This window comes from Dysidea avara, chromosome 5 (assembly GCF_963678975.1).
Source record: "Dysidea avara chromosome 5, odDysAvar1.4, whole genome shotgun sequence".
Lineage (NCBI taxonomy): Eukaryota > Metazoa > Porifera > Demospongiae > Dictyoceratida > Dysideidae > Dysidea > Dysidea avara.
In genome coordinates this window covers 20,934,021-20,950,152 of record NC_089276.1, presented here as the reverse complement: position 1 = coordinate 20,950,152, position 16,132 = coordinate 20,934,021, and the positions used below count along the sequence as shown (strand labels likewise).

General features: G+C 36.7%; 1 protein-coding gene across 1 annotated transcript in view; it reads right to left on the bottom strand.

The window, feature by feature from the left end:
• Positions 1 to 1,097: 1,097 nt before the first annotated feature.
• Positions 1,098 to 16,132, bottom strand: part of LOC136256181 (sacsin-like) — a 32,781-nt gene continuing 17,746 nt past the window's right edge. Inside the window, exon 4 of the mRNA XM_066049133.1 lies at positions 1,098 to 1,272. Coding sequence (XP_065905205.1) covers positions 1,151 to 1,272 — 122 coding nt within the window. The 3' untranslated portion in view covers positions 1,098 to 1,150. The remainder of the gene's footprint in view (positions 1,273 to 16,132) is intronic.

Below are 16,132 nucleotides of genomic sequence, written 5' to 3'. Positions count from 1 at the left end.
CAATAAAATGAGCCTTTACCACTGCTTGAAGGTTCTTAGTTTACTAATTTGTTAAGCTGCTTTACTGTAGTTGTGCCCAGTTATACTGATAGTAAAATGTCAGTAACTTTAAGTATATGGAACATAATTGTTTTACTAAGTTTTAAACTTTCAGTAAACATCAGTGAATGCGCATGCAGGTTTACTGAAAAGCTACTAAAATTCCAAACAATTAACTGTTCCATATACTGGGGATATACCACTCTAGTAAACTAAGAAACTTCAAGCAGTGTACATAGGTAGCATATTGAAAATTCTAAAAAAAATATTGACCACTTTTTGAGGAATTGAATAGATACTAAATTTGCAATGTGATATTTTAGCAAAATAACTGCGCTTCACTCTTCTGTACCATGTTTCAAGGCTTTGGTTGCAAGCTTAGAATGGTCTTTTCAAAATGCAATTCCCTTACAAGGTGCTTTATTGGTGCTATCATAAGACCTGGTACAAACCCCACCCCCACTCCATAATGTCATGCAGCCTCATAGTTACTGTACATGTCTGATAAAAGTACTTGTAGGTAGAGTGTACTAATGCTTGATCAGGATAGCCCTTTTCTATATTCCTATCATATTTTATCAGGCACAAATTAAGCTACATCTCGTAATGCTTCTATGTAGCTGCTGCTCAATGGTTGATCTAGTCCGACAGTAGCAGATCTAGAATTGCAGATCTCATCATATTCCAGTATAACCACTTCCAAGTACTGCCAATTCAGAGTCTCTCAGCTTCAACGTCAATTTGTAATGTTGTTGAGTTACTGCTGTTGTTTCATTGCCTGTGCTTATCAAGTATTTCTTTTTAACTATTGTTCTACACCTCCTTGGTCAGTAGTAATTTATGTATAAATAGACAATTGTATAAATATGTATAAATAGATAAATAGACAATTTATGTATAAATAGTAATTTATGTATAAATAGACTTGTGTACATATAGACAATATCTTTCTAATAGACAATTTATGTATAAATAGACAATTGTATAAATATGTATAAATAGATAAATAGACAATTTATGTATAAATAGTAATTTATGTATAAATAGACTTGTGTACATATAGACAATATCTTTCTATTTCAGTTTCATTCTTCCTATATACAAATAGTATTCAATCTTTGACATTTAGTATAACTATTCTGGTATGAACTCCCCCAACACATAGATTTGAGGTCACCAACTTAATTATATGAATTCCAGAAAGTGAATCGTGGAATAATATCAACTGAAACTCTAAAAAACAGAAGAATTTCACAGATAAAAGATGGAAGTTAATTCTGGCCATGGCACATAATCTATTATAAGCATATCGTGTCCTTCATTGCAATGTTGAACAAAATTATTTTTCTGGACAATTTTGTAAAAACTGTAGATGAATATTATTATTGGAGTTTTTTGTTTTGTATTTTCACATTTTGGAAAAAAATCTTGAAAAAAAGTTATATCCTGTAGCAGAATATTTCAATTTACAACTGGTTGTTGAAATTTACCACTAGTTTAACCTCTACTTCTTCCAAATACATAATACCTTAAGAGATTAATCTGAAAAAATTTTCAATCGTTCCTTTAACATTTTTGGAGGCACATGCTTGTATGTACAATGACATGCGTAACTTTTTGTTGTTCTTTTGAATTATCACAGCAAAGTATCTGCACAATATTATTACACAGAAATGGCTATGTAGCTTGCAACGGAATTTATCATTACTTTTTGCAGTGTACTCCTTAACAGTTTAAACCTAGCTTTTTCTTTTTGGTAAAACAGGAACTTCAGGTCAGGCTCTCCAGCCCTGGGTTAACTTTATCTACTAATGAATTAAGGCATGTAAAGCCGGCTGCAAGTATAGGAGGCTTGCCACTAACATAATAGCAAGCTGCATATCAAGTGCAGGATTTTGTTTGCTGTCTATGTGCTATGTTCATTCCTTGTAATTAATGTAAACTTCATAATAATATAATAAACTACACTGAGTGTTGTGCATTATATTATCAAATAATTCTTAATGTGTATGTCCCCTTAAAAGTTTTTTAATAGTTCTAAAGTGCAGTGCAATCAATTACTCCTCATCATCTATTAATTGTTTTATAACTTCATAAATCCTAGTAGCTGCATCAAAGGCTGCCCTGGCTGTGCTACTCACATACTTCTCTCCAGGAACTGTTGGAGGAGGGTAGCAGTAAGGGAATCTGGGATGAGAATAGAAGTGCTCTAAGAAAATGGCATCATCAACATCTATATCACATCCCATCTGTATGAGTGCACGTGCTGGAGTGACAACATTGTGATTCTTGAGAGTCGTATCTCCTGCCATTCCACACTTAGCATACATACCAGCCTTAAGGGACTTTTCAGCAACTTCATGGCACATGAAACAAGTGGATGCACATGTCTTTTCATCAGTTTGAGATGATGTCATCAGTGTAGACAGAGAAGCATAGTCATACTCAGCTTGTTTGATCCATCTTACAGCTTCACTATGATTTGTCTGTGGTTTTGGCGTTTGCCATCCACCACCACCACCTCCTCTCCAAAATGCTCCTCCCCTAGTTCCCCGGGCCCTGTCTCTTGACCTGTAGCTACGATGTGAAAATGCTGTTTGGTCCCACTGGTTGAACCATCCACTCCATCCAAAATTGAAGGAGGTTGGTGGTCTAAATGGCTGTTCTGCATCAAGTGGTTCTTCCGGATATCCCTTCTCCATTCTTTCTAATTCTTGTAGTAAAAATTGAAATTCAGCTGTGGCATTTGGGTTGTCAGGGTTCTTATCAGGGTGATACTGCAAATATAGTCTTTTAACTGCTTTTCGTTTTTGCTCCTCTGGTAAATTCCAAGCAGCTTTCACTGCAGCCCTTATTGCCTGTTTGCCACCTGCTACTCGAGCTTGCCTAGCCTGTTTGGCATTTTCAGAGTTTCCAGTCTCATGTAATTCCAATTCACCACTGCTAGAATCTTGTGCTAATGGCTCTTTCACCACAGACACAAACTTATAAAGCTGCAACACAGTAACTTCCAATTCTGTGTCATTACCTATTGATATAGTATACTTTAACTCAAATATCTGCTCCATGTCTTCTTCATTGTCAGTGTTATTGCAGTATAGCACCTGAGCATAAATAATATCATTAGTTTCTGTTTCATATCCTACCAGTTCTTGTGGCATGAAATAATTAAAGATGTTCTGATCTAGTCTGTGATGCCAACATTCTGGTATGACCTCACCCAATACAGGCTCTGTGTCAACCATATCCTGCTCAATGTTATCAATTCCTGGAAGTGATCCTCTAATTAGATCAGTAATTTTGAAAACAGAGCCACAACTCAATATCATGCTAATATATGATGTGATCTGTGGAATACCACTAACCTGCGAAACTTCAAAGTATGTACCCTGCAACTCCAAGGCAATACATAAACTGCCTGACATCTTTAGGTAAGTTTGTGAAGCGTAAGTGGCAGCATTTTTTAAAATTAAAATATATTTGTCATTGCAACTCTGGAGAAAAAAATCTTCAAAGACTGTTTCACCTAGTGGAGTGATTTCATTGTCAAGATGTAAGTGTGGTCTAAGCTGTACTTCCTTCACATACTGCACTGTCAGTTTACTCTGAAAGTCAGTCATTGTTTTAGTCACAACCTCTGGTGGTACACGCTTATTAGCACAATAGCAGGCATAACTCTCTATTGCTGTTTTAAACACATTAGAACGTAATATTTGCTCAATCGTAGTTACATGGGAGTGTGCAATTTGTACTGCTGTAGCATCAGCTGTCATTGTGTACTGCAGTATAGACTTCAAACTCTTTAATCCCAGATCCTTTGGCAAAAGTTCTAACAGTTCTTTAGGATTCCAATACATGGCTGCAGAAATATTTTGCAATGAATTCAGATAGGTAAATTCAGATGGGAGGACAGGCCGACGTGCGCTACTAATATCAAACACCACAAGTTTTGAACAGTCAGTCAACACATCCTGATTATTGAGTAGGTAGAGTGGAGAATGTAGAGAAATATTTTCTCTGGCTTGCTTACTTCTTAATAGCACTGTTAATTCCACTGTAGCATGTACAACAGCACGTTTGATGTTATGATCTACATTAACATTCTTGGATAACTCTTTAGCTAGTGTCAACACAAACTGTATGTGTGAATAATCTAGTGACATTTTAACACCAATTTCAGTGAGAAGCTGCAGTACTGGTTGAGCTTCAACTATTAAAGGATGCAAGAATGGAGAATAAGGAGCTAACTTTGACGTGTCCATAACAAGAACCTGTATTGGTTTTACTAGCACATACCCAGTTGCTGCTTGCAGTTTTACAGGCAAAAATTTTAAGTTTCCAATGTCTAACCTAAGTTGCTCATATTTATCACTGTCGGGCTGTTTGCGTTTTTTAAGATTTTCACGAAGACATTCAATGATCTTTACCACAATAGTGGGTAGGTAAGTGCTAGTCTTAGCTATGCTGGGAGACATACGTTTATGAAACCTAGAAAAATCAGAGAATTCAGTGTCAGCAATGTTTTTTAAGTTTTGAACTATATCATTAGTTTCTGGACTAAATGAAACTCCCAAACTGTTCATTCGTTCCTTATCTCTAGCACAGTAGGATGAACCATGGGATATAATCGGTAATTTTACAAGAGGTCTGGATGTCCAAACACAATGTTTGTGTTTCTCAAGAGAAGATCCTGACAACTTGGTAAGCGTAATTGTTTCCTCTCTACCTACAACAGTGCATTCACCAAGTTGCTGTGCTTTTATTGCATTTAACATTGGTACAGCTGCTACAACAGCAATAGGGATACTTGATATTTGTTGTAAAAATGCTTGAGTGTGAAGGTGTTCATATTTCTTTCCAGAATCAAAAAGGCATTGCAATAAAATCTGTGATGCCTTGTGGACAGTTGCAATATCTTGAAATTCTTTCAGTTCATAGCAGAACTGTATGAAGTCTGCAGTGGATGGTACCGTTTTCAATCCAAAAAAGCGTAAACATTGTTGAATATCTTCATCATGTAATACTTTAGGTAGAAAGGATTCACCATCACAGAATGTTGTAAACATCTCTTGAGAGTGATCATAAAATGAATCAATAGTACACAAGTTCGAATCATCAGTACCAATGCATTCTAAGGATTTAAAATCATCAACAAACATTTTTGCTTTAGACTGGCATCCCAAATGTGCATACTCTAAATGGAGCACACAATTGTGAAAGACTCGTTTTGAGATAAACTTAATGTGTTCTATTCTCACTTCAAAGTTCATTGTACAAAAATTAGGGAAGATATAATTGCAATAGAGCTCATACAGAGAAATCTCCTTTATATCCAAGTATTCTGTGTGACTGCGTAGCACTTTCCATGGAGCTGTTGGATCTAGAAACACCTCTGATTCATCAATTTGGTTCATCCACTCAGCAAGACCATCTTTGCACACCTGATTATTCCAAATCCATACAGTAGAAACTGATGAAAGCTGAATCAAATCACCAGTAATTGTCTTGAAAATTGGCAGACTTTTGATGTGCTTCACAGAAGGGTTTTCTTCATGTTTACTGGATGAATAGGAAACTCGTTTGAATATCTCAAACAATATTTCCATTTCTTTTTCATTCAAATTTGCAAACATTTCTGGACAGTTTTTGCTACTTAAATAGACATTTTTTAAAACATCACTATGATTTGACATACTCGGTAAAGTAATACCACTCCCACCTAAGATATGTGGCACTAAGGTATCAACAAAAGGTATTTGTAACTTTCTCAAAAGCTCTTTTTCTTCTTTATCAGTATAAGGCCCTGTAGTCATAGGCAGTAATTCTGAAATGGTAGAGTACACCATGTCATTATCCGCAGGAATAAGGGTGAATTGACTTAATAGTTGCTGGCAATAAACTTTGAACACAGGATCCTCAGCAATGCATTTTAAAAATTTGTAAACCAATGAAATTTCAACATCTTTTATAGAAGCTTGAGTTGGTCCACACCATGAGGAAGGCAAATTAGCAGCAAAAACCGAATGAATCAAATCAAACCCATCATCATCACTTGGTTGAAAGATACTATTACTACTTTTGAACTCTGCCATCAAATCTTTGTGCAAGAAATTATTCTGACTTTTTAGAAACAATTCCCAGTTACTAGAACTAATGGTGTTTAAGCCATCAGACAGACAATGCACATATTCATTTGCAGTCAGCAAAAACCCCAAAGTCTGATATGAATTTACATCAGCACTTTCTTCAGTCACAGCCATAACAGTACCTTCAACAGGAGGGCCTTTATCAGCAACCTCACCAGCTTGTTCTGTACTTTTGTGAACAGACAAGTATTCCACAAATGTTATGAAACATTCAACCTCACCAAATTTTGTGGTGGATATATGACATGGCAAACTTTGATGCATAAATATTTCATCATGGAATTTAGTATAGTAGTTTAGTACTGACTGCTGTGATATAAATGGCAGACTTACTTCAACTTCTTGGAACTGTTCATAGATGAATAGTGGAGTACTTACCAAATTCATTCCTATGGTGTTTAATGTTCTCTGCTTTTTTTGTTGATAGGCAACAAATTTATAAAAATAACCTTCATCAGGTGCACCAGGTAAATGCAGCTGACACCAGTTAATAGAATACAAACAATCTTGGCCATCTTCATTTTGCTTTACAAGTGTAGCTAGAATGGGAGGGTTCAGTGTATCGAGTGCCTTGTACACTTCTTTAGCCAATGTATTCCATGGTTCGTTTGAAGCTTCTTTAAGAACTGGAAATAATTTGTAGTAATTTTCTAAAGATTTCTTTGCTTTTTCTTCATCACAAACAGACCCACCCTGTGCAATGCAGTGTGTCAAAAAATGAGCATAAGAAGCACCAATTGCTTCAATTAATAAATCATTCCATATCTTTTTGGGATCAGTTATTTTGTGCTTACCATGGCCACCATCATCACTGCTTGCCCAAAGACCTCGACGATCAGAATGAAGTACAAACTGGCCATGAATATGTACAGGGAGATCGGTATAACCAAGCAATGGCAGAAAGCAAAATGATTTACCAGAAAAATGCCTGCGTTTCTCGAAAAGTGGAGCAGCAATACCGTGTCGCGGACAGAGTTCAATATCAGGAGGTTTAACTCCTTTCCATTCAAATGTGTCATCCAATGGATTTCCTTCCCCCAGCTGGACCACCCATTTAACTTCTTTATTAGTTTGCTTGTTGGCAAGCTTCATGTTATATGTAGTTAGCTTGCAATTACCAGAATCCAGGATTACATTCTTTTTACTTCTAGCACTTTCAACATGGCTGCAAAGAACAATCGGCTGAGGATCATCCCATGATATGACTCCAACGGAGCCTGTATCGCTTGGTTCTATCACATACAGCCTTATATCACATACATTGTGGACAAAGAGCAGTGCTTCTCTCATCTCTGGTACCCAACGTTTCAAGTCACTTTCAAGCTTATCCAATTTAAAATAGCCATTGCTTTCAACAATTTCAGATTGTTCAGCTTCTTCTACAGTTAATCTTAGTGGCAAGCGGAAAAGTGAACCTTCTTTCATTTCAGCTGGAAGATCATCAAGATCGTTTAAAAGGTATGGTGACTTCATGTCTGGAAATCTGTTCCACAATGTCTCCAAATCTTGAAACATCCAACCTGGTTTCATTCTTTTAGGAGCAATATATCGATAGTGAGGGTCCATTATGCAAAGTCGGTCATTAGTGACAAACGAAGGACAATCTGTAAAATGGTACACCACATTAAATCCAATACCATACTGACCAATCTTGTCAGCATCATCTCTTTTACTGCCAAGGCCAATTTTTTGAATACCTATCAAATCTTCGTCACTGAATGATGAGTTGTTCCAAAACAACAAGGCAGGTCCTTGCAGGGGTTTCCATTCATCAGATATGACCTTTTCATTATCATGCAAACGTTTATCTAAAATGATAAACAGCTGTGTAGCACCAGCATCATCCGCATTTTGGAGAAGTTCTTTTAAAAAAGTTATGTCACTTGGATAATCTCTCAGAATATTATTTAGTCTCTGTGTCAACTTTTCTTGCTGTCCAAATTCTTTACCAAACCTCAGCAAGTCACTACTTGTGATGTCAAGGTCTCCAAGCATGATGTTTTTTACTAGCTCTACACCAAGATGTATAGCTACAGTTCTTACCACACACTCATGGCAGTACACATATTCTTCACTAGGAACACACCATGGTGCGTCATTGTATTTCAACTCTTTAAAACTTCTAAGAACAAACTTATTGTCAGGCAGAAAGATGTCTGTGTCAGATTGTATTTCGTGATCAGTAAGCTTTGGTAAAATCAGTCTGACGACAGCCTGGATGTTTTTTGGAAGTCTGTTATGTCCATATTCACTTTTCATTTCATGCAAAGCATTGAGCATTACTTTAGCTGAAAAGTCATTTTCAATTCCTAAATACTCCATGAGATCCACAAAAGGTTCCAGTACTTCTGGAAACTTGTACAAATAAGGACCAGGCATTTCCCAATTAAAACAAATACAGGCAGGTGTTAAAAACCATTTTCCATTCCATATACATGGTTGATCTTTTAATGGCAACAAATGTTTCTGCAAAAGATCATCGTTCATAGATTTTAACTTTGTACTCAGGAAATAGTAAACAGTAAGGGCGATATCATTGGTACATTCAAGAAATTCTTTGCTCAGCGAATCACTGGAAATGCCTTGAAACCATTGTAACAATTCAATAAACTGACCAACTACATGAATGACATCAATTTCTTGGGAAATTCCCAGTATCTTTCGTACATTAGGTGTCAAATGAGGTGATAGGTAGTGGGTATCAAGAATGGGCACATGTGATCCACAGGCATACACTGCATTAATGTTGTTCTCACCATACAGTGCTTTCAACAATTCAGGTCCGCATAATAGATGGGACATTGAATCAGCCTTCCATTTGATTGGGTATATTTCTGGCTTTTTCATAGTTGGTAGGAAAGGTATTTGTTGTAGCTCATGTGTGACACTTTTCTGAGGCAAACACTCAGAGGAATTATCTTTAATGCATTCAACCAATACAACAAGCCGCTTTAAAGCCTTTTCGGCATTTTCATTGTACCATTCCTCCACACACCGTGCCCTGTCAATTACCAGTTCCCAAGACAGAGATGTCATTACACCAAGGTTACGCAAAGATATAGTAAGAAGGTAATGTCTGGAAAGAAAATTCTGATCTGGGAACACACCATTGTCAAGTGAAAACAACTGTGCTATTTTTGAATTAGGATCTAAAAGTTCTTGTGGTTTCTTGAATATTTTTCCATCAGGACTGCATGGTATGCACTTTGTATTTTTCATCAACACTGGCATAGCTTTAGTGTGTCTATTATTGGCAAAAACTAATAGAGATGCTGCAACTATCTTTGTTTTGTCTTGTACTGAGACCATTGACAATGTTTTGTCTTGGTAGAAATGCTTAATAAATTCCTCTTCATCAATAATTTGTGAGTTGAAGATTGAGTTATCCTTATGTTTATCCAAGAGTTTGTCAGGGAGATGAACTACTGGAAGTTTCAAGGTGGCAGCTACACGATATATCGACTCATATAAATCATTACTAAAGCCACTAATCTGCAAAATCAGTTTGGATAGAAAGTTGCATTCATTGAGCTTTTTCCAACAACCCATGACTTTGGAATAAAACAAAGAGTGTTGGCTTGAAAATATATCCATATACACCTTGTTCACTAGGAAGTCCCAAGGGTTAATTTCATTCAAATTAATAGGCCAAAGACTATGAAATGTATAATTGACAAGAGACCCATCTTGTTGCATTTGCTGCAAGGACAAAAGAAGTTTAATATAGGCTTGAGCTACAACAGATTCCATTAGCAGTTTATTCCAGTTTGATTCCTTTGTTGCAGTGCCAGCATCATCAGCTTTCCATATTCCACGACGATTGGTTGTGACTGCAAAATTACTACTAACATGAACTGGCAGTCCAGTCTCAATGTTGAGTGGTAGAAAACAAAAACACTCTCCTTTGATGGTGCCTACACAAAGCTTATTGGAAGTATCATCTTTACTCAACTTAACAGACAATGATGCAGTACCATGCTTTTGTTCTTTCTGACCAACTACTAACCGTTGAACTTCGGTTGCAATCAACCATTTCTCATCTTTACATTTACTGGATGGCACTATAGTAGTAACTGACACTTGGCATGATATTGAATTATAAATACTTTCTTTGCCAACAGTTATTTCAAAGTGTTTATCAAAGCCATCACCATGTGATTGATAGAATGAAACTTTCTTCACACTGCTTAAGAACATGAGCAACTTTGAGCTGTTCTCCTTTATCCTATTCACCATAAACTGAACCTTAGCCTTTGTGTAAACATTTTTACTAATATCACTGCTACTTAAACGTAATGGAAATCGAAACAAAGTTCCCTGAAATGGTTTCTTAGGATTAAATCCACCGATTCCCATATATGGATTTAGTTGTTTAGATTCTTTCAAGAAAACATGCTGGTTAAAATTAATTTTAATTCCAGGATTAAATTCGCTTTTAATCTGTTTGCGCAGACACTGAAGCGTGGGATCAAATATAACTAGGCTTTCTCCACTTACAAAAGAAGGAACATCTGTTAAGTGATAAACTGAGCAAAATCCAACTCCAAACTTTCCAATCTTTAGTGGTTTATTCATCTTTGTCTCTCCAGCTATTTTCCTGATGTTCTCAAAATCTTCTTCACTAAATTCAGCATTGTTGTAGAACAACAGTGCAGGACCATAGCTGTTAGCCATTCCAGGAAAGAAGAGATGGCTACTATCATGTTTCCTTGTGTCATAATATATTGCTACTTCTGTAGCTCCAGCATCATCAGCATTTTGTAACAACTCTTGAATCACACTAGTGTCTTTATACTCCCTCAGTATTCTGTTAAGACGAGTAGTTAGTGGTTCAGACTGACCGGCTTGCTCAAAACCATACTCCTCAGAATTAGCAATCATTGTGTTGAGTGGTTTCAGTTTAAGTGCACAACACATGTCATAACTGATGGAAGAATGAACTAAGAAATAATCTTGCGCAATTGTACCCAGGGCCCCTTTAACATCTTTTAACCAGTGCAAATCTTCATTTAAATAAGCAACTTTATCAGCAGGTTTAAGGACTAGCCTGTTTTCGTCATCATGGTTTACTGGTACAAATATACATTCATGCATTTTTATTAATTCATCACCGGTAAACTTGTTACACAACCACTGCAAAATTTTCTTGACCAAAGGCAAATCTCTGGTTTTTTCAGTACTTGTAGATAGCATTCTTTTAAATACGGACAAAATATCCGAAACATTGATGGTGTCTGTAGCACCAATAAAACAGAATAATGACCTATACTGCTGAAAATGAGGAGGTAAGATATACCAGTAAGGCTCTAGTTTACCTACAGTCATACACTTCTCATCAAAAGAACAAGCCACTACACTAGGTAGTACAAACTTGTTATCACTGACTTGTACTACTTCTGATTGTTTTAAAAGTTGCCAATATTGACTGGTGTGGTTATTATCTGCTGCTTGTTGTAGGTAGGTGTAAAGCAGTTTAACAGCTACATTTACTTTCTGTCTTTCAATTTCTGTCTTGTGCTTTATTAGCTTCAAAAAGTGTTGTATCATCACATCTACTGGTACACTTTGTGAAATGTTTAGTGATGCTATCAACTTTACTGGTAGTGTCTCCTCATATTGAAGAATCTTCATCTGTGAACCTATCAAGTTAGGAAGTTTCTTATGCTCTTCTGGTGAACTACTGGCATGTAAACTTTGAGCAGACACAAACTGACTACTACTAGATCCTTTCCAACCAAGACATTTCGGATAACCTTTAGGTGGTGTTGTAATAACAGGTAACCACTGTAGAGAACGAAGAGTTTGATCTAGTGGATGATTATTATAGTACTCATTTAGCAATCTGTTACCGGTGGGAGAAGAAAGAAACTCTAATAGTTTACATGCTCTTTTCACTTCAGCTTGAGCGCCACCATCATTGTTAATAACAAGACTAGCAACTCTAATTATGTCAGACGCACTTAAAGAAGTACAATCTTTCATACCTAGCTGCTGTAATATTGAATAGTGGTTCCTTGAAAATGGAGAAATGGGAAATACACTTTGTCCATCAAACAGATCCCTTACCATATGATCTGATGGATCGAAAACTTCAAATGGCAAATATAAATCATTCCTTTGACCAACTGGTACAAACTTTAATGACTTTAGCTTATTAACAAACAGGCTACCATCCTGCCCATCAGCTAAACTATAATACTCACCAGGTTCTGTTAGTATTGATGTAACTTTTAAAACATGACTTCTTGAGAACTGCTTGCTTTCTATAGCAGTCAAAATCACATGAGTAATTAGCTGCAGTTTAGTAGGGACCCAACAAGCACCCTGTAGCATAGACTGTACATTACCAACTATTGAAGTCTCACATGTTAGTATCACTGGACTTGGTAGAATAAAAGACAAGTATTTATCAAGATACTCCGGTTCTGATATAAGTAAAGTGGTAGATTTTCCTGCAACTCTACTTTTTGCCTGCTTTACAGAATAGAAAGTACCTTTCTGAATCGTGGAAAAGATTTGCAAATTAAGCAGAACAGATTTTTGTGTTACATTTACACTAATAGGGTATTGAAATAAGAACTCCCTTAGAGCCACTGCTTCTTTTTGTGTGAATACTTCAGACTGGTAATCTGACTGAGATGAAATGCTCAGTAAATATGATGGTGACAGTTCACAAATATAGTTTTTAAGCTCAGAGTGATATAAGAATTCAAAATCATTTGCTGAAGTTAAATAGCAGTCCAGCTTACCAGCAGCAGAAACCAAACTAGTGTGACTAATACTACTAAATTTTAGTATTTTGGAATTACTTTTCTGTAGTAATGGCATAACCCTGAAACCACTAGCAGTTTTCTCATTGCAAATTGGAATAAGTGAGATACCAACAAAATAAGATAAGTTAAATTTACTCACCCACTTCCAAAATGTTTTCAACCATCTATCATTATAGAAACCACCAGCCGACCCATGTAAACACCAGCCACTCTCATAAGGTGGGGTTTGCTTTAGTAACATTGCGATAATGTCAGGCTTTAGCACTTGCAGTTGTGTATATCCATTTTCAGCTATTTTGTTTAACTTAGTGTGCAATGTATCTTCTTCTCCTTCCAAACAAACCAATATTGAATTATAGTTAGCTAACAGCTTCGTTTCAGCAAACTTTTTCTTGCATACATACATCTTCTGCCAAGAATTATTATATTCAAATCCCACAAATGTACCGTCTAGTGTTGGCAGTAGCCTTAAACCAACCACATCAGCATACTTCCTGTCTTCGAGACAAAAATTTAACAATTGAAACTTTTCTGCTCTGCTCAGATTGACATAACTTTGTGGATTACTTTTAAGTGTTCTTCGCACAACAGGTGATGTAATTGTAGTAAATGGATAAGAGTTTCCATAAATGAATTTAACTGCTTCCCATACATTTTCAGGCAGTACCACTACGGTTTTACCACACCTGATGAGTACATCAATAACAACTTTAGGAAACTGGCTACTGTTCACCTGTGGTACTACACACACTGATGAGTCTAGCCCTACCCACCTACCATTCTCTGACCAAAAATATTGCCCTTGTAACAACGGAGATAGCAATGCATTCAAACCAATTTTCCAGTTGGTTTTTTTTATGGTAGATGTGCTTGGCCAAAAAGAACTAAACACCTCTGGTTTGCATTTCTCTTTTAAAACATTAAGGCAATCTACATAACAAGATGGAAGCATTTTTAATAACAATAAGTTATTCCACAATGCTCCAGCATCATTCTTCATATCAGAGGTTATCCATTTCAAATGACGACGATCTTTATTCAACCCAAAGGTACCATGAACACAAACTGGTAATGGTGGATTAACCTCTTTACTGTCAGGCAAGGGCAAAAAACAAAACAATCTGCTGGGGCATTCCAATGTGAGAGGTACAGCAAAACCAATCCAAGGAAGACTACACACCTTACTCGAGGCCTCTTTAACATCCTTATCTCTAGAGCCTACCCAGTGTATAACTAACCACTGATAGTCTAACTGTTTGCGGGTTTGAAAATTATGCACAGTCACTGTTGTTTCATACTGCAGGTGAGGCAGTTGTGATCTGGGGTTAGAGTGGTATGCTGTCACATCTTTTAAAAATTTGGTTTTCAGTTTTCTCCTGTTATATTCAGTAGATTCGTCCATTTCAACACTGAAAATTTTACTCACTGTGTTGCTGGTGTTTATTGTAAATACCTCAATTTTTTCCACATACCTTAAAAACAACAATAAAATTGCAGCATCATCTTTAAGAGAAAGCAAAAGAGTGTTAAGGTTTGCTACACTATACAGCTTGTCTGAAAGTTCAGAACTTTCTTTTCTAAGTGGAAACCTAATGATAGTCCCATCATAGTCTTGGCATGGTTTCAGGCTACAGTGATGGGAAAACTCAAATGGTGAGAATGACTCTCTGCATCGTGGCTTGTTTGCAGTGAGCTTGTATTTCTGACCAGGAGCAGGTTTCCAAATTTCCATTTGTGGATCCATAAAACAAAGCCATTCTCCACTAATAATGGCTGGAAGATCTAAAACATAACATATATGTATAGCATACAGCACGGTTGTATATTCTACAGCAGGAACCCCCCCAAAATAAAACAGTGCCCAAAAAAATCCTGCAGCCAAGTACAGCCGGTGAGGGTGCACAACAGACAAGTATACGTATAATTTCACAGAACACTGCTTTCACACATTCGTGGCTCTAGCTCATAATGGAAATTATCCAATTTTGTCATGGAAACTCCCTTAGGGTGGGCACCTTCTATCCCAAATTTGAGCTGAATCTGCCTTTACAGCTGCAGGATGTACATTATACAACCACCCAGTAGAGAGTTCAGCTACATTACAAAAGTCTCCCTGTAGAGAATTCTGCTGTGTAACAAGTTTCCCTGTATAATTACAAAAAGAAGTGATAAAGTGATATCTACTAGTATATTAAAAATTATAAATTTAAAAATGAAGTAGGGTTCCAAGCTATAAAAAGTAGTGAAACAAGAGATGAACAATGGTAGCTATTACAGCATAGCTCAGTGGGAAATCCCTACTTTGGCATTGAACACAAAATAATTGTTATACCATAGGGATTTAACATTGAGCTATGCTGTAATAGCTACCATTGTTCATCTCTTGTTTCACTACTTTTTATAGCTTGGAACCCTACTTCATTTTTAAATTTATAATTTTTAATATACTAATTTGTTTAGTTTTTTTGTTAAAGCATACAGCTAGCTATACATGTGACTGTTTTATTAGGGTGACTGCTGTATTAGAGTATCTTGAGTCAGCCTGCAAAGATGTGTGCTTGCCCCAAAAAGGGGTGTGGTCATTATGGTTTCGATCAATTATTAGACTAGAGTATCTCGAATCAACCTACCAACTTGAAGGTGTGTGGTCACAATACAGCTAGGGGCGTGGTCATCGTGGTCTCGATCAATAATAGTAGAATAAAGAATGGGCATGATCTTGTGACTTATCGTAGAGTACCGGTACCTCCATACAGCAGCGTAGTCTAACCGCCTTAAATAATTTTGTGGCATCTATTATGCTGCTTAAAGAAAGTGTTGATATGGAAAATTAACGTCTCGATATGGTTTCGTTGGATGAAGAGAAGACAAGCAGCCTGATTGAAGATAAAAGAAAAGACAAGGCACAAAGGGCGCGCACTTGTCAGAACCCCAAAAGGCACATATCCTGCCTGTGAGTTTGTTGTTGTGACATAAAATGGTGACCATGTGCTGCTTCATTTGGGCTCTAGGCTTGCGACTGCAGGCCTTAATCCGCACAAATAGCACAATGTCTGCATATAATTAGTTTTGGGCAGACACGCATGTCCTTGCAAAACCAATAGTGGTACCGTAAAAGCTGATGTGTACATGTTTGTTTGTAGTGCTAACAAATAACTGTCACTTGGTTGCTAG